At 57.4% G+C, this 23,435-nt stretch overlaps 3 protein-coding genes across 3 annotated transcripts; 1 reads left to right on the top strand and 2 right to left on the bottom strand.

Annotated features, from left to right (window-relative positions):
* Positions 1-713: 713 nt before the first annotated feature.
* On the bottom strand, positions 714-7,006 carry TMEM198 (transmembrane protein 198). The gene is made up of 5 exons (XM_059393562.1): positions 6,647-7,006; positions 6,131-6,335; positions 3,299-3,874; positions 2,015-2,217; positions 714-1,625 (listed from the first exon to the last, which is right to left on the bottom strand). Exons 2-5 carry the CDS (start codon positions 6,294-6,296, stop codon positions 1,488-1,490), a joined length of 1,083 nt encoding a protein of 360 aa, XP_059249545.1. The 5' UTR covers positions 6,297-6,335; positions 6,647-7,006; the 3' UTR covers positions 714-1,487.
* Positions 7,007-7,227: 221 nt separating this feature from the next.
* CHPF (chondroitin polymerizing factor) lies at positions 7,228-12,319 on the top strand. The gene is made up of 4 exons (XM_059393560.1): positions 7,228-7,775; positions 8,837-9,410; positions 9,964-10,143; positions 10,701-12,319. The coding sequence occupies exons 1-4, from the start codon at positions 7,462-7,464 to the stop codon at positions 11,958-11,960; spliced, it is 2,328 nt and encodes a 775-aa protein (XP_059249543.1). The 5' UTR covers positions 7,228-7,461; the 3' UTR covers positions 11,961-12,319.
* Positions 12,320-12,431: 112 nt separating this feature from the next.
* ASIC4 (acid sensing ion channel subunit family member 4) lies at positions 12,432-20,139 on the bottom strand. Its single transcript, XM_059395478.1, has 10 exons — positions 20,119-20,139; positions 19,475-19,619; positions 19,250-19,377; positions 18,889-19,051; positions 18,152-18,208; positions 15,860-16,013; positions 14,216-14,307; positions 14,049-14,128; positions 13,603-13,707; positions 12,432-13,416 (listed from the first exon to the last, which is right to left on the bottom strand). The coding sequence occupies exons 1-10, from the start codon at positions 20,137-20,139 to the stop codon at positions 13,303-13,305; spliced, it is 1,059 nt and encodes a 352-aa protein (XP_059251461.1). The 3' UTR covers positions 12,432-13,302.
* Positions 20,140-23,435: the final 3,296 nt, after the last annotated feature.

Genomic DNA, 23,435 nt, shown 5'->3' with positions numbered 1-23,435 from the left:
CTGTCTCTCTTGAATGCCCCATTGGTACCCTGGTTCCTCTCCTTCCCACCTACTGGCCCCTTGGTCTGCGCCCCCACCTTCTTCTCACCCCCCTCCTGCTCTCTGCCGTCCTGGCTTCTGCCCTTCCGAGCGAGCTCCGTATCAGTCTGAGCAGAGGGCTCCTGAACTAGTCCGATTTCCTTCCTCTTCCACGTGGAATGCCCCACCCTCCTGCATCTCCTCCAGACTCGTGTCTTGTCCCACTCCTAACCAGGGGCCGACCCCTGTTTTTCTCCCCCCACTGCCCACCGCACCCCACAGACATCCCTGACAGAGGCCCAGGAAGGGTGGGGCAGGGGGTGAGGACCCAACTCTTCCTATGTGGGTTCCTGGGCTCTGCCAGGGGAGAGGACGGTGGTGCCCACTCTCTCCCCAGCCCCACGCCGAGTCATTCCTCTGCAGGTAGCTAGGAGGACCGAACCAGGCCAGGCAGGTGCCCTCGGACAGCTTGGAAGGCGTGTGCCCATACCCTGGGCAGGGGTTGGTGGGGCAGGGGAACCAGAAGTGTTGAGAGACAATAAAATGGTATAGTCCTTTTCCCTGGCTCTCTGTGTGATGTAGGAGGGCAGAAGTTGCCCGGGGGCCCTGTGTTGTAAGTGACACAGGACACCCAAGGCTGCAGCCCCTCCAGTTTGGCCCCTGAAAGTGCCAGCCACTGAAGACCACCACCACTCTTGGCAGAAGCCACACAGTTTGGCACATTTATAAAATATGTAAAACAGGGTGGGGTGAGGGGAGACAGAAGCATGAGGTGTCCAGGGTGGTGTGACAGACACCAGACATGCACCGTGCATTGAAGCCCCCTCCCCCAGCCCCTCTCCCTAACCCAGCCCAGAGCAGCACCCCCCGCCCCCCTCCCCTGCCCCTGCCCTCAGGCTGGTGGCTTTGCAGAGGACAGGGGACCAGGGTGAGGGGTGCTGCCATTTGCCCCATGGACAAGGACAAGAAGCCTTAGTTGAGTCTGGTTGAGAGGTGGAGCAATGGGGGAGGAAGGCAGACCTCCTCCACATTGACATGCAGGAGAGTGGCCTGTGGGACCCCAGCGGTGGGAGAGGAGGCAGGGCCAACCTTAGACAAGCCCTATCAATCAGAAATCTAAGGCAAGGGTCCCAGTGTCCCCTCCAAGCCCACCCCTCCATACACATACACACACACACACACACACACACACACAGGCGACACACTCACAACCCTGAGCACACCCCAATGGGGCTCACACCCCGCATCCCTCAGGAGCCCCTCTGGAGCTAGGGAGGAGGCTTGCCCCTTAGACCAGGGCTAGCCTGAGACAGGTCCTCCCTTCTGGTAGCCAGGCCAGCCCTCTTCAGGGTGGGGAGAGGGACAGCCAAGGCCACAAGGCCAGGCGGGCTGGGTGGTGGTCCAGCAGGCCTCCCCAAGCCGGCAGAGCTGGTGACCATAGAGTCTAGGTGGGCGGGTGTGCAGGACCGCTATACCCGCACAGGGGGCCCTGAACAGGCCGTCAGCGGCCCCCGAGACCCATACTCATAGTCCGCATCTGTGGGCGAGGCCATGAAGGAGCTCAGTGAGCTCCCAGTCTGCCGGTCCCGGAAGCTCTGGATGTAGCTCTGTGGGAGAGTGAAGACAGGAGTGAGAGAGGCACTGCAGACCCTGCCCAGAAGGCCACCTTGGGCAGAGAGCCTGTCCCTGCACCCCATGGCCTGAGACTCAGCCCACACTGCCTTAGGCCCAGGACCTCACCACACTGGGAGTCCACAGCCCTGAGACCCTCATTAATATTCATACCTCATACCTCATTAATATTCATACTCAGGACACCTTTCCCCCAATCCTAGAGCTGGACCCCTCTGGCCCATTGGGCAGGGGTTACAATAGGTAGACAAATGCTAGGCCTGCTAGATAGTGATTAGCCCCGGAGGAGGCCTAGCCCTGCTGGGGCAGAGTCTGCCGCATTCCCTTCTTCTCCTTTGGGGCTGAAGAGGCTCGGGGTGCTCACCGGGGAGAGGACATCTCCGTTGAAGCGTTTGATGGGCACCGGCCTGCGCCGATATGCCGGGTCAGGGGGCCCGGGCCTTGGAGGAGCCCGGGGGCCTCTGGATGGTGCCCGAGGGGGTCTCTTCTTCCTCCGCTTCTCTTTGCGCTCCTCCTGCTGGCGAATCCGCATCAGCTGCACGCGTCGCCGCTGCCGGCTGATGACCACTGTGAGGGGTGGGGCAGAGAAGGGTCTCACAAGCCACCTGCCTTGTCTTCCCCAGGCCTCCCCGATCCACCCTATCCGAGGGCTCCAGGTTTCCAGAATCCCCTTGTCTGCAACACCCCATTTTCCCTTCCTTTCCTGGTCTCCCACCTCCCAAATGGGACTTCTTGCAGTTGTTTTTGTCTTCCAAGAGTCATGTGGAAGATTCCTAGACTTCTAAGTACTCCTTCTCCAGCTGTTACCCCTTTTCCCAGCCTGAGCCCCAGGTGACTCACCTAAACCAGCCCTCATTCTCCATCAATGGGGCAACTGCTGTCTCCTTCTCACTGATCTGCCTTTCTACACTTGCCCTCCCCGATGTTTTCTACACTTAGCAGCCAGAGTGACCACCCCAAATCCTAGATGAGATTATAGCCCCCCTATTTAAATCTACAATAGCATCCCATTGCCTTCCTGGTAAAATCTAGAGTCCCCGTCATTGCCCAAAGGGCCCACACTAACGGCATGCCTCCACCCACCACACTCCCGCCCACGTCCTCAGCAAGCCAATCTCTTGCTTCTGTGGACCTGCTCCTGCTGTTCCCTCTTCTCTAGCTCTTTGCATGTGGCCTCTTATCCTTCAGCACTCTACTTAAATGTCACCTCTCCCAAGTGGCCTTCCCTGCCTACCCTATCTATAATAGCCTCTGTAAGTCACTTGTTCATGTTGCCCTACATTTCTCTTTCATATAACCCCAGACCTGGAATTACCTAGTGCCTGCATTCTGTTGTCTGTCTCCCTCCACTTGAATGTAATCCCATGAGGGCAGGGACCTTTTCTTTTGGATCCCCTGTGCCTGAAATGGGCTTGCCACAGACCCCACACAACCCTATACCTTGTTGCAGAACGAAGGTTGGACTAAGGTCCTGCCTTCCCAGACCATGAGCGGGTCAGCTCTCCAACTCTTCTGAAGTGTGCACAGCTCACCTGGCCACTGGTGTACACAGCCCTATTCCCCCACACCCCATTCCCTCCGTCCCCCACCCCCACCTATCCCTGACCACTCATTTCTCTCTCATCCACCCTGGCTTGTACCCTCTCACCTTCCGTGTGGGAGTCCCCCTCGGCCGTCACCCGCCACTGCACCAGAACGCCCATCAGGCTGAGCAGGGGCCAAAGTGCCAGCAGGGCCCAGCTCCGCCAACAGAGGGGGGGTACCGGGGCGGCACGCAGGCGCTCCACCGCATAGCGCCCCAGTAGCAACAGCTCGGCAAAGTAGTCGGCGGCAGTGGCAATGAGCGCAGCACCAGTCACGGCGGTGGCCAGGGTGGTGAGTGGTCGGGGCCAGCGCAGTGTGAGCAGGGCACAGAGTAGGCCGCCCCCCAGCAGCAGCCCCAGTGGGCCCCACACGGAGCCCGGCTGGTAGTAGGGCGCGGAGCCCAGCAGGGCGGCAGCAGCGAGCAGCAGACCGAGCAGCAGCCCAACCAGGAAGAGACCCACGCTGCGCACCAGCATGGCCACCAGCCCGCAGAGCAGCCCAATGCCCAGTGCGATGCCTGCACTTGCCCCGGCACTCAGCTGCGTCTCCAGCACCCGCTCTCGGTAGCACAGCAGGAAGATGACCACCGAGCCAAACAGCAACCCAGTGAGGAAGAGCACTGCCTTGAAGCAGCGGTAACCTGGAGGGGAACAAGGGCTAGTAAGGGGCCAAAATGAAGTCACCGGACTCCAGGCAGGAGATTGGAGGGTTCATGGACATGGAATCACGGGGGAAGCAGTAGCAGGACACTAAGATCAGAGACCCTCCCCCCCCGGGTCACTGGTGTCCTGAAGGCATCAGTGATGGGACCACTGAGGTCGAGGCAGATCAGAGAGCTAGGTCACTGGGAGTCACTGGGAAAATAGAGATTCAGAGTTATTGAGATGAGCGTTGGGTCTTTGAGGGTCATAGGAGTCAGATAAATCATTGGAGTCAAGAGTGAATCAGTGATAGGGACATTAGGATCTTTGGAATCATAGGGCTCAGAGAGATAGGTCATTGGAGTCACAAGGGGATCAGCAATCAGAATCATCATGGCCTTGGGAGGGACTGTTCAAAGAGATGAAGGATTCAGAAGTCAGAACTTGAGAGATGAGGGTAACACAGGTTCAGAAAGATGAGGTCTTTGAGGGGTCATAGGGCTTCAGAGATATGACATTATTAGAAAATGACAAAAAGAATGGAGAAGCATGGTTATTGGGGAGGGGTTCCAGAAGATGAGGTCATTGCAAGTAGGGAAATCAACAGACATGGAAATGTTGAGAGTATTAAAGGGTTTCTGAGAGAGGCTAATATTGAGGCCAAAGAAATAGGAGATCATGGTGGGGGAAGTGTAGACAATGGCATCACAGGGGTCAAAGTGTTAGGAGTAATAGAGGGAGACAGATGGATGGGAGGTAATGAGATAACGAGGTGGTTGAGGATCACTAGGGTCATAGGGTGTCAAAGAGGATTATAAGGGGAAACAGTGGTCATGGAGTTTCATCAAAATGGAAGTTACACCCATTAAAAGTACCTGAAAGGGTGAGGGATTTGTAAATACTGAGCAGTTGGGAAGAGGGAAGTCAGAGATGGAGATTAAGGGGTCATGGAGCACTAAAGAGAATGTTCATAAAGAGGAGATTGAGTTTTAGGAATGAGGGGAGGCATCAAAGTCCAGGAGGTTCTGGGATTAGAAAGAGGAATAGGGCATACATCAGGGCTCAGGGTTCAAGAGCCTGGGAGTGAGAGCATCTAAGGAGGGTAGGGTGGAGGAAAGCCCAGGAGAGGGCGTGTCAGGGTGCACTGAGCAACTGCAGAGGGAGTAGATATGGGCAGTGGAGGGCATGGGATGACAGACTCCTTGGAGATTTAGAATGTGTCCTGAACCCTTAGAAGGGCATTTCCTCTTGCTCATTCTGCAGTTGTTCAGGCTAGAGTTTGGGGGTGGAAGGGGAGGAACCATCTGGCTCCCATACGTGCCTACTACTCAGCCATTCTAGGGAGAGGTATAAAGGCTACAGAGCACTAATCTCAAGGCACCTCTGCCCAGCCTGGAATCCAGACCTCTGTGCCTCCTTTGTACTTCTTCCAGTTGCCTATAATGCTCCCCTGGAGGCCCCCAGCCCATGGAGCTTGTTCCCCATTCTGAAATCCTGTAACTCCTGCTGTAGTCATCGGGCACTTATTTCACTAGCCCATCTTACACCTTTATGCGAATTAGAAAAAGTCGTGTCTTCCCCTAGGCAAAGAAGCCTGTGCCAAGACGTAGAGTTTGGCAAGTGGAGCAAGGGCTAGATTTCAGCCCCCAGTTACCTATTCAGCCGAACTCCCTTGTGCAGTGCCCCATCCTCTACAACTCTTCACAGCAGCCCTGATTACTAGAGCCTGCCTTGTAGGCTATCTCCATGTATGTGACTACTATTTAGCCTACCCTAACATGTATTACAGGGATGAATGTCCTAGAAGTCTCTCCCCTATTGGACAATAAGTCCTGTGGTAAAGGACTATGTTCAATCACCGTACTAAATATTTTTAGTACCTACCTAGCAAACACATCTTTACCACAATAGCTATTATTTATTGAGTGCCTACTATGTTCACAACAACGCAATGTGAGACAAATATCATTGTCCCCACTGTTCAGATGAGAAAACTGAGGCTCAGACAGTCATGGGCTAAAGTATCACAATTAGTAAGGTGCAAAGCCAGTTTCAAATTCAAGCATGCCTAATTCAAAAACCTGTGTTTTCTAGGATCTAGAGTCTAGATGATCCATGAACATGTGTGGGATGAAAGAAAGAGAAAAGAAAGATAGCCCAGTGTTCCAGAGAAGATTTGGTGGGGTGAGGGGGCCTAGAGAAGTAATTGCGGAAACAGTGGGGAGCCCAGATAAGGGATGAGGTAGGGGTCTCACCGAAGAAGCAGTAGACGACTCCAAACAAACAGCACATGATGCAGACGAGGGCCGGCAGTGCCTGGTATCTGCGCTCCAGGGGCTGCTCACAGGGTGCACCCCAGAAGGCATCATCTGGCTCGGGGGGCAGCAGCTGGAACCGCAGTGTCGCCACAGTGCCTGGCATAGTGCTGGGAATGGAAGGGAGTCACCCTCCCAGGTCAGCCTGACAGAGAGGAAGTTGGGGTCAAGGAGGAGTCCTGGGTCTCCACCAGGATGGGGGCAAGAATGGGAGTGGGAGAACCAGGCAAGGACACCAGTAGACAAGGGAGTGGTGCCCAGATCATGCAGCTCTGCAAGCATTTCTGAAGTGGACAAAAGACAAAGGGAAACAAAGTGCCCGGCTAAAGGAGGCTAGGATGAAGAAGTTAAAAGGGGCAGTGGGTTCAGGAAAGAGGAGGGCAGTGTGCTGCCGGTAAGGAGGCAGCCAGGAGACTCCTCTGTGGGCGGCTAAATCTGGGTTTGTCCAAGATCTACCTGGGCTGGAGGCGACCTGAGCTTCTGAGCGAAAGAGGCTGTACAGGGGTCGGAGGGTCCGGGGGTGCGGAGCGCCAGAGGCCCCAGCTGATTGGGGTCCGGGAAAAGTCCGCCGTGCGGGGAGGGGGGCTGCTGGGCCGGAGGGACTGGTCTCTGTGCGGCGGCGTCGCTGCTCCGCCTCCAACACCGGCTGGCACTCCAGTCCCGCGAAGTCTCCGGACCCAGGCTGGGCCTGGGGAAGGGAAAGGAGCAGGAGCAGGGGCTTGGGCTGCCCCAGAGCCGCGGCCCCATGCCCTGAGCCCGCCCGCGGCCTTTGGTGCTGATGGACAGCTCCGGCCTCTGCTCCTGACGTCACTCAGGGCGCACCATCCAGGCAGGGGCGGGCTGCTTCTGACGTCACCCGGGACGCACCAACCACGCCGGGGAGGCAGAGGACTCCGCCCCCGGCGTCTCCCTCACCCGCACTGAGGAGGGGGCACTTCCGGGGGTCCTTCCCCTTTAACCTCCCCCTTCTGCTCCGTCTCCGGTAGCTGGAGCCCGAGACCCCACCCCGGGGGCGGGGATCTCGCAGTGACACGTCGGACAGCGGCGGCGGTGGCCGAGGCTCCCGCGCTGAGCGCTGGAACCCTGCGCCCTACGGAGGATCGGAGCGCTGCGCAGGGGATTCAACCAGGGCCGCGTCCGTGGGGAGGGAGCGGGCCCGCCCGCTTGGCCCGGGCCCTCCGGATCCGCCCCCTCCCCGGTCCCGCCCCCTCGAAGCTTCCTCTGGCTGCTGTGGGGCTACTCCGCGGCCGGGGGCCCGCGGTCCCGGCGCCATGCGGGCATCGCTGCTGCTGTCGGTGCTGCGGCCCGCAGGGCCCGTGGCCGTGGGCATCTCCCTGGGCTTCACTCTGAGTCTGCTCAGCGTGACCTGGGTGGAGGAGCCGTGCGGCCCAGGGCCGCCCCAACCCGGAGATTCTGAGCTGCCGCCGCGCGGCAACACGAACGCGGCGCGCCGGCCCAACTCGGTGCAGCCCGGAGCGGAGCGCGAGAGGCCCGGAGCCGGCGCAGGCGCCGGGGAGAACTGGGAGCCGCGTGTCTTGCCCTACCATCCTGCACAGCCTGGCCAGGCCGCCAAAAAGGCCGTCAGGTAGGGATCAGCACCGCCAGCCCCACCCCCTGGGCACTGTCGGGGACGGGCGCGCCGGGGAGGCCGCCAGAGGCTGGGTCAGGCTCCGGAAGGAAGGGGCCGGCTGGCCAGGAAGTCTTTGGCCCCGATGACTTCCGATGGCCCTGCTTCCCCAGGAGCTGTGGAACCCATCTGACGCCCTTTCTGGGCCCCGTCCAGGCCTGAGCTGAACTTGCCCTCCTCCGTCCTAAACTGGCTCGATCCTATGCCGTCGACCTTCATAGATCCTATTAGCTCCCTAGTTGGGCTGTTGGATTTGGAGAAATGACTGACATATAGGGTGGGTGCCTAGAGAGAGGGAAAGAGGAAAGAGAAAACTAGGATTTACCTGTTTCTCTTGTTCTGGGGTGAGACACTTCAGGATGAGATTTGTGGGGGAGGGGTGAGGTACCATCCCATTAATGCCTCTGCCCATGACTTGAAATTATTTTCTCCTAAGTAACCCCGAGTTCAGATTTCAGTTTTGCAACTTACCTTCTGCATTATGGAAGGTAAGTTGCTGGAACCACTGAGCCCCAGTTTGCCCTTGTTCCAAACACACTCAGTGCATTCCTATGCCATGTATTCCCTTACATCCTTTGTGTGATGTGTTTGTGGTATCATGGCATTATCATTATCATGGCATATTTATACGTGGTGTGTGGGGGTACCTGTGTGCTGAGCACTTGGCTAAGTGCTTTGATTAGATTCAATCAACCCCTTTTTGCAGAGCAGGCCACTGAGTGAGGTTGCAGTAGGTTAAATTACTTGCTCAAGGACACAACTAAGTGGTGAGACAGAGAATCAGACCCACAGTGTGTCTCTCATCTCTGCATGGATATTGCCATCTCCCCAAGGCACTGTGTAGGTAAGGCCAGTATTTCAGGTAAACCCTCATGACTCCTAAGAGAGAGTTGTTGTTCTTATCAATGTGGAGGGAAAGAAACAGGCCCAGAGAGGATGGAACCTGCCAGAGCCTGTGTATGCTCTCTCCTGGCCGCTCTCTTGGCTTTTGGATAACCTTGTTCCCTATTCTCCCCCAGGACCCGATACATAAGCACGGAGCTGGGCATCAGGCAGAGGCTGCTTGTGGCGGTGCTGACCTCACAAGCCACGTTGCCCACACTGGGTGTGGCCGTGAACCGCACGCTGGGGCACCGGCTAGAGCGTGTGGTGTTCCTGACTGGCTCTCGGGGCCGCCGGGCACCACCGGGCATGGCCGTGGTGACTCTGGGCGAGGAGCGGCCCATCGGGCACCTGCACTTGGCGCTGCGCCACCTACTGGAACAACACGGTGACGACTTTGACTGGTTCTTCATCGTGCCGGACGCCACCTACACCGAAGCCCATGGACTGGCTCGCCTAGCCGGCCGTCTCAGCCTGGCAGCCGCCGCCCACCTCTATCTGGGCCGGCCGCAGGACTTCATCGGGGGGGAGCCCGCCCCAGGCCGCTACTGCCATGGCGGCTTTGGTGTGCTGCTGTCTCGCACACTGCTGCATCAGTTGCGCCCCCACCTGGAAAGCTGCCGCAACGACATTGTCAGCGCGCGCCCGGATGAGTGGCTGGGGCGCTGCATACTGGATGCCACCGGGGTGGGCTGCACGGGTGACCACGAGGTGGGCAGATAAGCCTCCCCACCGACACCTCCTGTCTGAGCTTGTACACTTGCCCCTCAGAGGCGAGGGGGTAGTTGGAAATAATATCCCTGGGTTTTCCATGCCAGGGCTGTCAATTTCTATCCCTGTTTCCTGGGGTAATTTTATTTATCCCTGTAACCTGGGGTAAATCACTGCATCTCCTGAACTTCAGTATCCTCCTCCAGACCAATGAAAATAACTATTGTCAGGGTTGTTATAAGGATTAGAAAAAATTAGGGAGCCTTGCACATAGTGGGTGTTCAGTGTTGGCTATTATTATTTTCTTGGAGCCCCTGAACAGCTCTGAGGTAGGATACCTATGCCCATTTCATAGATGAGCTAGCAGAAGCTTGCCTAAAGTCACAAGCTCACAGCTGGTCAAAGTAGACTTAAACCCAGTAATCCTGTTGTGGACTCCCAGGTCCACAACAGGTCCCAAGATGGGAAGATGAGGCACACACTGGGGTTGCGATGGGTGGGGAGGCTGTCTCATCCCTCTTTCCATTATGGACCCTACCCTTCCTCTCTCCAGGGAGTCCACTATAACTTCCTGGAGCTGAGCCCTGGGGAACCTGTGCAGGAAGGAGACCCCCGTTTCCGCAGTGCCCTGACAGCCCACCCTGTGCATGACCCCATACATATGTACCAGCTGCACAAAGCTTTTGCCCGAGCTGAGCTGGAACGCACATACCAGGAGATCCAGGAGCTACAGGTATGGCCTGGGGCCCCAGGGATAGAGGGAACAGGTCCTGAGACATTTCACAGATCCCAGGGAAGTAAAAACTAGCACTAGAGGCGTGCCTGGGTGGCTCAGTCAGTTGGGTGTGCTCCTTCAGCTCAGGTCATGTTCTTGGGGTCCTGCGATCGAGCTCCACATTGGGCTCCTTGCCCAGTGGGCAGTCTGCTTCTCCCTCTCTCCCTCCCTCTCCCTCTGCTTATGCTTGTGCACTGGCACTCCGGTCTCTCAAATAAATAAATAAAATCTTAAAAAAAAAAAAAAAAAAAAAGCTAGCACTAGAGTCCAAGAACAAACCAGCTTCCCAGTCCCTGTTTGTTTATGCCTTTTCTGAGCACCTCCTCCGGAAACTTCCCTTTTCACTCTCAGGCTGCTCCAATCTGGGGAAATGTTAGGTGGGACCCTGAGATTGCAGAGGTTGGCAGGGGAGTGGGGACCCATCCCAAGTAGTGCTGGCCAGCTGCTTAGTCCTCCAGCTGTGTGCTGGCCCCGCCATGGTCTTTGCCTTACTATGGTCTGTTTCTCCAACCTAGTGGGAGATCCAGAACACTAGCCATCTGGCAGCCGATGGGGAGCGGGCAGCTGCCTGGCCTGTGGGTATCCCTGCACCATCCCGCCCGGCCTCCCGCTTTGAGGTGCTGCGCTGGGACTACTTCACAGAGCAGCATGCTTTCTCCTGTGCTGATGGTTCGCCCCGCTGCCCGCTGCGAGGTGCCGACCAGGCCGATGTGGCTGACGTTCTGGGGGCAGCCCTGGAAGAGCTCAATCGTCGCTACCATCCAGCCCTGCGGCTCCAGAAGCAACAGCTGGTTAATGGCTACCGACGCTTTGATCCCGCCCGGGGCATGGAGTACACGCTGGACTTGCAGCTGGAGGCGCTGACCCCCCAGGGCGGTCGCCGGCCCCTCACCCGCCGCGTGCAGCTGCTGCGGCCGCTGAGCCGTGTGGAGATCCTGCCTGTGCCCTATGTCACAGAGGCCTCACGTCTCACCGTGTTACTGCCTCTGGCTGCAGCCGAGCGTGACCTGGCCCCTGCGTTCCTGGAGGCCTTCGCCGCCGCAGCACTGGAACCTGGCGATGCGGCGGCAGCCTTGACCCTTTTGCTCCTGTATGAGCCCCGACAGGCCCAGCGGGCAGCCCACGCCGATGTCTTTGCACCTGTCAAGGCCCATGTGGCCGAACTAGAGCGGCGGTTCCCCGGTGCCCGGGTGCCCTGGCTCAGTGTGCAGACAGCCGCACCCTCCCCACTGCGCCTCATGGATCTGCTCTCCAAGAAGCACCCACTGGACACACTGTTCCTGCTGGCCGGGCCAGACACAGTGCTCACGCCTGACTTTCTGAACCGCTGCCGCATGCATGCCATCTCAGGCTGGCAGGCCTTCTTCCCCATGCACTTCCAGGCCTTCCATCCGGCCGTGGCCCCCCCACAGGGCCCTGGACCCCCGGAGCTGGGCCGAGACACGGGCCGCTTTGACCGCCAGGCAGCCAGTGAGGCCTGTTTCTACAACTCCGACTACGTGGCGGCCCGCGGGCGGCTGGCAGCAGCCTCGGAGCAGGAGGAGGAGCTGTTGGAGAGCCTGGACGTGTATGAGCTGTTCCTGCGCTTCTCCAGCCTGCACGTGCTTCGGGCAGTGGAACCCGCGCTGCTGCAGCGCTACCGGGCCCAGATGTGCAGCGCGCGGCTCAGCGAGGACCTGTACCACCGCTGCCGCCAGAGCGAGCTGGAGGGCCTGGGCTCCCGCACGCAGCTAGCCATGCTGCTCTTTGAGCAGGAGCAGGGCAACAGCACCTGAGCCCGCCCCGCACCCCAGAATCCTGGCATGACAGCATGCCCCCTCCTCCCCAACAACCCAGAGCCACCTGCCAAGCCTCTCCAGACAGGGCTAGCTGCAGCCTCAGACCCCAGGGCCACCCACGGGCCCCCTCTCTCTAGCTCTGTGGGTCCTCAGGCCCAGGACAGGCCCCCAGGGGAGGTGCCTCCGGAGCCACCCCTCCCTGTACCAGCCCTGGTCTGCCTGTCCGCCCCCCTCCCTTGACGCTGCTGATTCAGGCTGTGGCCTCTTGAGTATTTATGCAGTGCAGTCTGCCTGACGCAGGCCTAGTCTCCTAGGGCCTCCTGGGGGCTGGGCTGTAGATGAGGGGTTGGGGAAGAGGGGAGCTGAGAGAAGGGGGGTGTCTCCCAACTTCTCCCTTTTGGACCTGGATGAAGCTCCCTGCCTTTAATAAACTGGCTGAGTGTAGATTCGTGGTTTTGAGTTTTCAAAAGGTGGCCTGGGGACGGGGAGGGCTGGCCGTGAGGATGGAGGCTCCCTTGTCCTGGCTGGCAGGGACCTAGGTTTCCTTTTCCCAGGGACCAAGCCATGTCTGTGCCCAGCCCTGCCCCAGCTTGGTCACACAGGCACACAGAGAATTCTTTATGCCTCTTTATTCTCAGTTTCATCAGCGCTTTATAAAACCAGACCAGAGGCAGAGAGGCCCATCGAGAAGGCTCCCTTCCCCACCCCCAAGCTCAGCCAAGGTCTAATGGGTGGCCTGCTCCCTGTGGAGGACACTCTGAAGGTGGGGTTGGGGCAGGGGGAATTGGGAGCTGGGCCAGGCCTGCTGGGCCTCCCAGTCCCCCTGCCAAAAGGGGAGCTGGGCCTGAAGAGGGAAAGGAAGTAGGACCAGTCCAGCACTCCTGAGTCCCCGGGGTTCTCCTTCTCCTGCTGACATTCTAGGGCTGGGACTCTGGCTGTCCCTGAATCACCCACCCCCATAGGCCCACCCACTTTCTACATCTGTTCCCCCCCCCACCCTGTCCTCCCTAAATATATACAAATGTACAGGGGGTTCCACCCCTGCTAGGGTGGGCCCCTTCCTCCACTTCCCTCACTCCCTTCCTTCCCTCCCCTCCAGCCCTCCCTGGGCACCAGCCTGAGGGTTGCGGGGGTGGACAGGAAAGACCCTTGTGCACAGCAATTGGCGCCAGAGCTGGTGAGAGCCTGAACTGAATCCCCACCCTCCCAGTGAGGACCGCCCTCTGCCCTCTCCCCTGTCCCTTGGGCTGCCCCCAGGCCTTGTGTCCCAGGAGGGAGGAGACTGTTGGGGATCCTGGAAGGGTTCCCAGACCCCTGGGTCTTTTTAGACAGCACCGTCCTAGCAAGCAAAGTCTTCAAAGAGGCCTCCTCGGGGGCCAGGAGGGTGGTGGTGGTTGGGGAGCAGGCCGCTGGCTCCCCCACCTTCAGCACGGCCCCGACTTGGGCATGGACTCTGCAAAGTGAAGAGGGAATGAGACATGGAGAATGCGAGCCAGACCCCTGGGCCCCGCACAGCCAGCCTTTCCTTACGCCCTGGGGCAGGGGCTACAGCCGAGCTCTGACAGGCTAGGTCAGAAGTGGCCGAGGCCTTCAGTCCTAGGAGAGAGCCCTGGCTGCGCTCAGCAGAGCTCACCCTCACCTGCTCCTTCAGCTCCTGCAGCCCCAGGGTGGAGATGCCCCCGGTGGAGGTCCGCAGGGGGGTCTTGGGACGACGCCACACCCGCTTCAGTCGGTCCCAGGACACCTTGGGGTTCAGGGTGGGGGGACAGCAGTGGGCTCAGGAAACTTGGTAGAGGAGAAGGGCAGGCCTTACCGAGGCCCACTTTGTAGGACTTGCTGCCCCAGCAAACCCCCAGGAGGACTCCCTAATCCTCCCCGCCCATCCCTTTCTCCTAACTCCTCAGCACCCTCACACCTGCCTTCCAGCTGGTCAGGAGACCCTAGCCGAAAACCCCAAGCTTGGCTTCATGGCCAGGCTAGCTGCACCAGGAAGCCTGTACTGCCCCCTTGCTTCTTCCGTAGCCCCTCCTCCCACCCTCCATACCCCCTCTGGGGGGGGTCCCTACCAGGCCCCCCATCTCTTGCCTCATAGATGTAGTCCAGGATCTCCAGTAGTGTGAGGATGCTGGCCCCAATGAAGAGGCCCATCTGTCCCCCGAGATCTCCTGAGGAGCATGAGAGCAGGTCAGAAGCACTGGCCAGGCCGATCCCCACCTCCATCCCACCAGAATTGGGTCAGGGCGGCATCTCACCCAGAAGGGCTGACAGGCCATAGGCTGCTCGCTGCTCCATGGCCTCGGAGGTCAGGGCTTCAAAAAAGACATCAAGGACCAGGAAGTTCTCCCTGTGGAGACAGGAGGCAGAGTGTCCCTGTGGGGCTGTCTTCCTGAGGAGGCGGCTAGCAGGGACATTCCAGGTCCAGCAGATCCTGATCCGAGGTCCCCTACCCCAAGAAGCCGGCGAGAAGCACCCTCAGACTCCCAAAGATTGTCCTAGATCCTTGTCTGCTTCATATTCTGAGGGTTAGCCAGGAGCCCGGAAGAGCAAAATAAAACTCCTGGGCCTGAAGAAGTCCCTTCTGCCTTCTGCTGTCAAGCAGCAAATACCATTCACTTCACATCCTCGCAATACCTCTCTGGAACTTTCACAGGCTCCCTATTGACCGGCAGTTCACCCCCAAATTCTTTTTCCAGACCTCCAAGACTGCCCATGATCTGTGCCTTCTTGGCCAGCTTGCTTTCTTATCTGCTTGTCTCCACACAGCCTTCCTACCGCTCAGGCTCATCTCTATACGATCCCACACTTCTCGAGTCGGGAGGCCTCCCCTGTCTCCTCTCACACACCCAGTGTCCTCAGAGGCCGGGCTCATGCCTTCCCCAGCTTCATCATCTGCCCCGCCTGGTAATCTCAGGGGAGGCCTGACAGTCGGTACCACACACGGGTACACTGTGGTGGTACACACACTGTGGCAGGAGCTTTGTGGTGTAATCATCTCTGTCTCCACAGGTCCCACACTGTGACGCCTGGGCACCCATAGGATGCTCAGCATTTGCAGATTGGCTGCAGGGGACCAGACCCAAGGCTCAATGAGTCCTCTTCTGCTGGCTGGCCACCTGGTCCCTCTCCCTTAGGGCAGCATTCCCTCAGTGTGCATTTAATGGCACCCGGGTTGCTGGGGGAGAAAGACACAACAGTGGGTGGGAAAGCAACGGGTGGGTGCAACGAGAGAGAGAGAGAGAGAGAGGTGTACAGGCTGTTGAGGAGCTCAGAGGAAAGGCATTTGGATCAAGAAGGGCCTTCCTGGGTGGCTCAGTTGGTTAAGAGACGACCTTTAGCTCAGGTCATGATATTGGAGTCCTGAGATGGAGTCCCACATCAGGCTCCCAGCTCCATGGGGAGTCTTGTTTCTCCCTCTGACCTCCCCTCTCATGGTCTCTCACTCTCTCTCAAATAAATAAATAAAATCTTTTTTTTTTTTTTTAAGTGGCGGGGGGCCCTCCCTGGAGGTGCCTGGGTGGCTCAGTCGGTTTAAGGGCTGCCTTCGGCTCAGGTCATGATCTCAGAGTCCAGCAGTGGAGCCCCACGTCAGGCTCTGTGCTCAGCCTGGAGCTGGCTTCACCCTCTCCCTCTCCCCTTCCCTATACTCATACACACTCTCTCTCAAATAAATAATAATCTTTATTTTAAAAATAAGGGGACCTCCTTGGCAGTGGGAACACAGGATGTGACTTGGAGGATGGGTAGGGATTCATTAGAGGAAAAGGACTGTGAGAGGCATCCGTGCAGAAGCCTCCTTAGTAAGAAAGACGCAGCACTCCTAGTGCGCACCACGCTCCGGGCCTGTGCCTCCAGCACGCACGCGCGCAAGCATGCACAACACGCACGCGCACACATACCGGATGTAGGTCTCATTGCGGTTGTACTTCCTCGCCAGGTACCGGGCTGAGCCCCTGTTGGGGATCCTGACCATTGAGATTTCTTTCCCGTAGCGAGTCAGGTTGCAGGGAGTAGGGCAGAAACACGGGCCCTCGGAGCCCCCTCCCAAGGAGTCTGCAACACAGAGGCACCAGCTGCAGTGGGGGAGGGCGCATGGCCCCGAGGCCCACTAGCTGCCGGGAGAAGGCACGTCCACAGGGAGGGCCTCTACGGGCCACCCTGGCACTGCCTAGGGAAGACTCTCTGGGGGCTCCTTCCTGGACCAGCTTCAGACTACCTAAGAAAGCGGGTGAAGGCAAAAACCCCCAGCACCCTCCTATAGGCTTATCCTTCTGGGACCAAACCCCCTGGGACCAAGAAGTCCTCCTGACTCAGACGGAGGACACAGCCCTTCCATCAGAGCTAATCAGTCACACGAGGCCTCAGACACACACGGGGCTTGGAGAGGATGCTGGATGAATGGAATTCTATGCCTGCTTTTACTTATGCTGACCGATGAGTGGATGGACAGACGGGCAGAAAGACGAATGCTGTGTTTAATATGCTGGATTTTCTTGGGGGCATCTTGGTGGTTCAGTCAGTTAAGCATCTGACTCTTGGTTTCAGCTCAGGTCATGATCTCATGGGTCTGGGGGGGGGGGGGTCTGTGCTCCGCAGGGAGTCTGCTTGATGATTCTTCGCCTCTGCCCCTCCCCCCACTTGTGTGCAGGAGCACACACACTGTCTCTCACGCTCTCTCTCTCCCTCAAATAAATAAATAAATCTTTCTTTCCTTTTTTAATATGCTAGATTTTCTGTTCCCCTCTTCAGATTCACTCTTCACTCTCCTCCACTTTTCTCTGTGCCCAGGAGGCGGGGCTCTCTGCCTGATGCATCCACTGGACTCCCTCATCTTCTGGCTTTGGGTTGGGTTGAACCAAGGGGAGAGACCCCAGCAGGGGCAGAGGGGAAGCGGGGGAAAGATGCCAGGGCTTCGTCTTCACCAGGCTGTGGGTCAGCTGAGGCCACTCCCCCCTCTTGTGGTCCTAGCTCCTGTCCTCTGGAACAGCCACAGATCTATGGGCCCCAGTGGTGTTCCTCCTGTTTCCCCCCCTTAGGCTTGAACAAGTTGAGGCTGCCCGATGTTGCTAGTTCTGTGGAGTTTCACCATGACTGTGGTTCCCAAGTCCCTACTTCCACATCTGCCCCTTCATTAACTGTCCTTCCGCTGCCCCTCTGGCTGTGATGCAGTTGGGATACGGGACAGAGAGTCTCCATGTGGTTCCACTGCCCATCCACTCCCCACAGCCCCACCATCCGGAGGACTGCAATGCCCTCCTGACCACTTGCCCTGCTTCTGCTCTTACTCATGCCTTCCATTCTCCGCGGCTGATCAGCACCTGGCTAACTTCAGAGGGTGCTCTTGCCTTGCCTTGAGCCACTGTGGGCTTCCCAGAGTCCCCTCCCCTCTTGCTGCCTACTCATGTGTTCTCTGCCCTCCAGCAGTGCTGACCTTTTCGTGCCTCCCCAAGCACATTCTCTCCAGCTCTCTCTCTGGCCACAGATGTCTAGCACAGAACTGTCCCCAGGGCCTAGATCATGCCTCCGCTTTTCACCAGGCTGACTTTTCCACACCCTTCAAGTCTCAGCTAATCCATCACTTCCTCCCAGGATCCTCCTGCCTTCCCAGGTGGAGCTACGTGCCCCACCCAGGGACCCTGTAGCACCCCTGCGTTTCCTGTCTGCAAGGACTAGCACCGGGCCATTGTGCTGGTCCACAGCCCTGTAGGCCGGGAAGCTCCATTCCCACTCTCACCTCCAGCACCAGACCAGCCTGGGAACGTCTGCAGAAGAGGGAATGGATGGACAGATGAGAGAATGAGAGAATCACAGCCCAGGTGAGACCTAGGGACCCATGCGGTTTGCCTTACCCACACTGATACTTAGCCATGCATCTCTCCTCAGACACAGAGAGAAGTCCTTTCGCTTTCCCAGAGAAGGTGAGCTCATTGGCTGAGCCACAACAGAAAGCCCAGCCCTTCACTCCCAGTCCTGGTTTTCTGCACCCCCTCACCCTGCTGCCTCCACTTACCCAAGTATCCACACCTGCAAAGTCCTCAGAACCCCTAGAAGTACGGGATAAGGCTCAACCCTGGGAAGAACCATCCCGGGAGAGACTAGGAGGAGGGGAGCCAAGGCAGAGAGGAGAACAGTGGACAGAGATGAAGAGGAGGATGATGGAGAGGCAGGGGAAGGGAGAAGGCAGCACGGACCCAGTGTGTGGTCGGCACACTCGATGTAGATATTCGGCGGGCAGATGGTCTCATTGCCTGAAAGGAGAGAAGATTATTCCTGGAGTCTATGGTTCCACCCCCTCTCCCCCAGCACATTCCCAAATGTGGACACACACCTGTGTGCATGCACACACAAACACGTGTGTCTGTACATCCCTGAACATGCATGAGCTTCTACGTGCCTGTGTGTGTATGCCTAAAATGCAAACATATGCACACTTGCATGCACATGTATACACACACACATCTGTATGCGTGTGTTCAAGCACACCCACACAACCCTGTCCATAAACATATGTATGCATAGATACATATTAACACGGCCACAAGCACGCATGAGTGTATTCCCAGATACACATGTGAAAACACGTAAAATCCCAGACAGGGGCACAGTCTGTTACAGACAGACTCTTGATTTCAGCTCAGCTCCTCATTTCAGGGTCATGAGATCGAGCCTCTGTACAGCTCCATGCTCGGCAGGAAGTCTGCTTCTCTCTCTCCCTCTGCCCCTCCTCCCCGCACTTTCTCTTTCAAATAAATAAATAGATCTTTTTAAAAAATCCCCAACATACATGCATGCACTCACAGGAGTACAGGCAGGCATGCATGCTGCGGTGCACGTGCTGGTGCACAGGAGCAGCATTCCACCCAGGGAGGTTCTGGAGCATGGCGGGGTGGGGTGGCCCGGAGGGCTGGCGGGAGGGGTGGGTGCCCACCTGGCATGTGCACCATCCGGCAGTGGCAGCGCTGAAGCACGGCCTCCTTTTCACAGCGCAGCCGGCAGGCAGACACACTGTAGGCTGAGTAGCCCTGAAGCTCGGGCTCCCGGAGCCCGTTCTCCGCCCGGCAGTTGCCCCAGGGCTGGGGCAGATAGGTCAGCTGCAGGGGTGGGGTGCACATGGGGTCATGCCTCAGAGTCCCACCTAGCCCTCCATTGCCCACAGCTCCAACAAAGTCCTTGGGGTGGGGGGGTGCTGGTGGGCAGAGAGCTTTTGGAGAGCAGGGCCAGTGGGCATCCCCACAGTGCCCAAAGACCCTGCCTGACGTCCAACTCAGGGCCCAACTGGAGGTGCTCACCCGCTGTTCCTGGCAGGACACAAAGGTCTGGAAGCCTGGGGACACACCGAAGCCCAACTGGTGGATGTAGGGGGGCTCCTCTTGGCTATGGATCTGCACCCGGATGCCAGCCTCGAATGATGTCTCATCTGCACAGTGGAGATGGGGACCTTTGGAAACCCATCCCAGCCAGAGGGCATCTCTCTGAGTGCCCCCAAAGTGGCCCCCGTCCCTTTCCCTGCATACTTGTTTCTCTCCAGATGGGCAGGTATTCCTCCTGCTGGATGTCCAACATGATCTCTAGGCCACTGCCCATGCCCCCTGCCCGACTGGGCAGTGAATTCTGTGGATCAGCGTTGAAGGTATAACACTTCCCGTAGCGAGTATAGACCTGTGGGTGAGAGGGAGGAGGAGAGGAGATGAATGGAGGCGCTAAGACAATTCCTGAAGCTCAAGGTTCCCTGTGCTGGGAAAGGGCCACTACAGCTGCCTGGACACCACCGTCCAACAGCAACCATTCTGCGGCCCAGCCTCTTCCCCAAGTGCTATCTTTGCTAGTGACATCTTCTCTTAGATGATTAAGCGGCTTTTCCAGCATAACCTACCAATAACAGAACTCTTGCTATCTTCTCAAACCCTGTGCCCTCCCCAATTAAAGGCCCCACCGTCTATCCCATTTCTCAAATCAGAATCTCTGACACTTCCCTCTCCCTCTCCCTCACCCCTGCATTCCATTCAGCATGTACCCCAGGTGATTCTACTTCTGGAACCTATTTAGAATCCAACCACTTTCTTTCCGTCTTGTGCCCCACCCCCTTTCACCGCTGTCTCCCATCTGGCCCCGTGGTCAGCTTAGCTGTCTTAAAAGAGACTTAAAAGACTCTGCTTACGTGTCCCCTCTTCAGACCCATGCCCATATTACCACATACACTGTGTATTAAGTGACACCCTCCATTCATCAAGGTGTTCATCGGTTTGCTAAGTCCTTAACAAGACCTGAGATTATCTTGTGTATCTGTTTGTCTCCTTTTCCAGTGTCCATCTCTCCCTCCACTGAGGTTTATGCCGCACAGGAGCAATGAGCTTGTCTGGTATCCCCAGCCCTGGCCCAGTGCCTAGCAAAGGGATGCTTAGAAGCAGTTACTGGCGCTCGCAACAAAGCTCCCTTTCCCCGTACGGAGAGTTCCCCCAGCATGGACACCAGATGGCGCTGGCGCCCCGGAGATGGAAGCTGTGGCCCCGCCAGCCCTGACTACGACGGAGCGTTGGGGAGCAGCTGGTGCGGGGAGTGGGGGGGGGCGTGGTCAAAGGAGAGGCGAGGCAAGTTCCCCGCAGCAATGCTCACCCCACAGAGACGAGCCCCTGGGTCAAACCCATCACAGGCAGCACCTTCCCTGGGGGCAAGGGGTCAGTGCACTCAATCACTCTCGCGCTCCCTCTCCCCTCTCCTTGGGAACATTTCGCACTGGTGAAAGCTGGGAGAAAAGGAAGGGCGGTGTTGGGAAAAGATATCCTAAATGCCTAGCTTCAGAGAGACGGTATGGAAGAGAAAGGGGCTGGGTTGGGGGCATCGGGAGGGAAGATCTCTGAGAACTGGGGGCCTGGGGCATCCTTGCTGGGGAGCAGGGTTAAGTGTCCCATGCCCCTTAGATTAATCAATTACCCCGTGGATGCTCTCCTCTCACACCCCTCTCACACTGTTCTTCTGTCACCCAAACACCCTGTCTCTTGGTCCTCAAACAAAAATGGGTGCATAACACGCACCATGCAATTTACAAAACATGGCAGCATCAACACCCACCCCCACCCCATTTCAGGAACTCAGCAGCTCTATTGTGGATAGGTATAATTTTTTTTTTTTTAAGATTTATTTATTTATTTATTTATTTATTTGACAGACAGAGATCACAAGTAGGCAAGGCAGAGAGGCAGGCAGAGAGAGAGGAGGAAGCAGGCTCCCTGCTGAACAAAGAGCCAGATGCAGGGCTCAATCCCAGGACCCTGAGATCATGACTTGAGTCAAAGGCAGAGGCTTTAACCCACTGAGCCACCCAGGTGCCCTGGATAGGTGTAATTAACTTGTTGCTTATAGACCAGGAAAGGACTACTCAGAGAGGTGATGTGACTTGCTCAAGGTCACACTAGTAGTCACCTAGTTGGTGTGAGAGGTGGAATTCATCTGGATACAGGACTTGAGCTGTTCCTAGAACCCATTGCTGGCAGCTGCCCTCCTGCCCAGCCAGGCCCCAGCTCCTTCTCAGCCCTGCCCAGCAGAAAAACAGCAGGAGTGTGACCCCACACCCATCTGTCCCCCCTTTCCCCTCTTCCTCCTTTCCTTGCACTCCACTCCTGTACACCTTCCTCAGTCTGTTCTACAGATCGGCTGCCTCTCAGTTCCTCTTCTGTTCTGCCCCTCCTGCTCTGCCCCCTCATCTGATTCTGGGTTCCCTTCCTTGGCCCCGTCTGGATCAACCCTGTCCACTCTGTGCTGGGGCAGGAGGAGGCACCACTCAAAGTCCCCGAGTATTTGCTGTGCCCAGGCACCAAAGCTAGAAGGCTTCACATGCTCTTTCCCATGGGATCCTCACAAGCACCCCAGATCCCACAGCTGAAGAAATGCAGGCTCAGAGAGGCGGGCTGATTTACCAAAGGTCTCCGAGATCACTGCTTTTCAAACTTTAATGTGTGCACAAAGCACCAGGGGACCTTGCTAAAATACAGATTCTGATTCAGTAATGTGTGGGATTCCACATTTCTAACCACCTCTGGGTGGGTCCATGGACCACACTTCAAGTAGAAAGGCCCTAAATGAACAGGTGAGAGTCCAGTAAGACTACTTTGCTTTAGAACTGCGCTCTGACCTGTCACTGGAGGGAGGAGAACCCCGAAGCCCCATCTCAGGGTGCAAGATTCCTGAATTCTTGCAAATGCATTTGCATATGTATTTGCAATATGGGGCAAATACATAAGTATAAGCCTCAAATCTCAAAGCACCACCCTCTTCCTACTGAAGGCCAAGAAGACGCTGGAATCCCTTGCCAAAGCAGCCAGTTGTGAGTGTGTGCTCTAGTTGAGAGGCTCAATACGGCATGGGCTTTGTGGGGGACAGGGTTAGTGAGCTGCCGCCTACCTCCACCTACCCCACCTGGGGAGTACTACCTCCACTCTCCCTGACCGCCAGGAACCATCATGGTCTCTCCACAGCTTGGCCCAACCCATGGGACTATGGCCTCCCTGCGGGCGCTTACCATCTTGGCTTGCAAAGAGCCCAGCACAACTTGTAGAAGGAGGCATGTGGTGGAGGGAAGGAGTGCCAGGTGAGCCCTTCCAAAGGCGCTATTGTGTTTTTTATTTATTTTCTCCTTTGAGCCTTCCAGAAAACATGCGATTGTTGCCTCCATTTAATGGTGAGGAAGCTCAGAAAAGGAAAATTACTTGGCTAAGAGCAGACAGCAAGTAAATGACAACAGAGATTCAAACCCAGCTGAGCCCATCGCCAAAGCACCCAAGCAGAGTGAGTGCTTATAAACACCGGGCAGGTATTCTGGGAATCCATGGTTCCGGCAGGCTCCTGACCCTGGGTGGGGCTGGGCAGCCTCCCTTCCTGATACCCCCAACATGTTCGCACAGACGCATGCTGCGTGACCTGGAGCCCAGCCCCGGAAGGGCAGAGGTGACCAGGAAGATTTGGACTACAGTGACATTGTGGGGGCAGAGGTGACCAGGAAGATTTGGACTACAGTGACATTGTGGGGGCGGGGGGTTCCTGCCCCCCACCCCACCCTTGAGGTGGTGGTGCAGAGCAGCCATGGCCTAGGGAGGAAGAGCTCTGGGTCCGAAAGATATACACAGCAGGGAACAGACAGGCCAGATTGGCGGGGCCACCTGTACCGCCCAGGTCAGGCCTGACTGCTGGGCAGAGCAGAGCGTTGCCCCGGAGACGGTCCCCGGGCCAGGCAGGCAGCGGCGGGTGGAGTCGCCAGCCCCTAAGTGGCAGCACTCTGGCGGCAGCACAGCCCATGGCCTCTTCCATGGAGACGGCACGGCAGCTCTGCCTCGAGGTCCTCTAGGCTGGCCGCTGCTCTCTTCCCCATGGACTGGCCCAGGAGCAGGCTATGTGGACAGGAGAGTCCAGGGTCCAGCCACAGAGAGCGACAGGGGCTGGGCCACCATGTGCCTTTGTGTGCTGAGGGTCTGTCTCCAAAAG

This window comes from Mustela nigripes, chromosome 3 (genome assembly GCF_022355385.1).
Source record: "Mustela nigripes isolate SB6536 chromosome 3, MUSNIG.SB6536, whole genome shotgun sequence".
Taxonomy (NCBI): Eukaryota; Metazoa; Chordata; class Mammalia; order Carnivora; family Mustelidae; genus Mustela; species Mustela nigripes.
The sequence above is the reverse complement of the archived record's forward strand: the minus strand, read 5'-3'. Positions and strand labels throughout refer to the sequence as shown.

Bases quoted from the DNA above. Each gene is read 5' to 3' on its own strand.
- ASIC4 (XM_059395478.1), bottom strand. From the start codon at position 20,139: ATGGGTCTGAAGAGGGGACAC. The intron at 19,378-19,474 runs GTATGCAGGGAA...TCCACTGTGCAG, and splicing joins GCCCATCTGGAGAGAAACAA to ATGAGACATCATTCGAGGCT. The intron at 13,708-14,048 runs GCAAGAGATGGG...CTGAACCCCAAG, and splicing joins TCCTGGACTACATCTATGAG to GTGTCCTGGGACCGACTGAA.
- TMEM198 (XM_059393562.1), bottom strand. From the start codon at position 6,296: ATGCCAGGCACTGTGGCGACACTGCGGTTCCAGCTGCTGCCCCCCGAG. The intron at 3,875-6,130 runs GTGAGACCCCTA...GTTCCCCTCCAG, and splicing joins AGTCGTCTACTGCTTCTTCG to GTTACCGCTGCTTCAAGGCA. The intron at 1,626-2,014 runs GTGAGCACCCCG...ACTCTCCCACAG, and splicing joins ACGGAGATGTCCTCTCCCCG to AGCTACATCCAGAGCTTCCG.
- CHPF (XM_059393560.1), top strand. From the start codon at position 7,462: ATGCGGGCATCGCTGCTGCTGTCGGTGCTGCGGCCCGCAGGGCCCGTG. The intron at 7,776-8,836 runs GTAGGGATCAGC...ATTCTCCCCCAG, and splicing joins GCCGCCAAAAAGGCCGTCAG to GACCCGATACATAAGCACGG. The intron at 9,411-9,963 runs GTGGGCAGATAA...TCCTCTCTCCAG, and splicing joins GCTGCACGGGTGACCACGAG to GGAGTCCACTATAACTTCCT.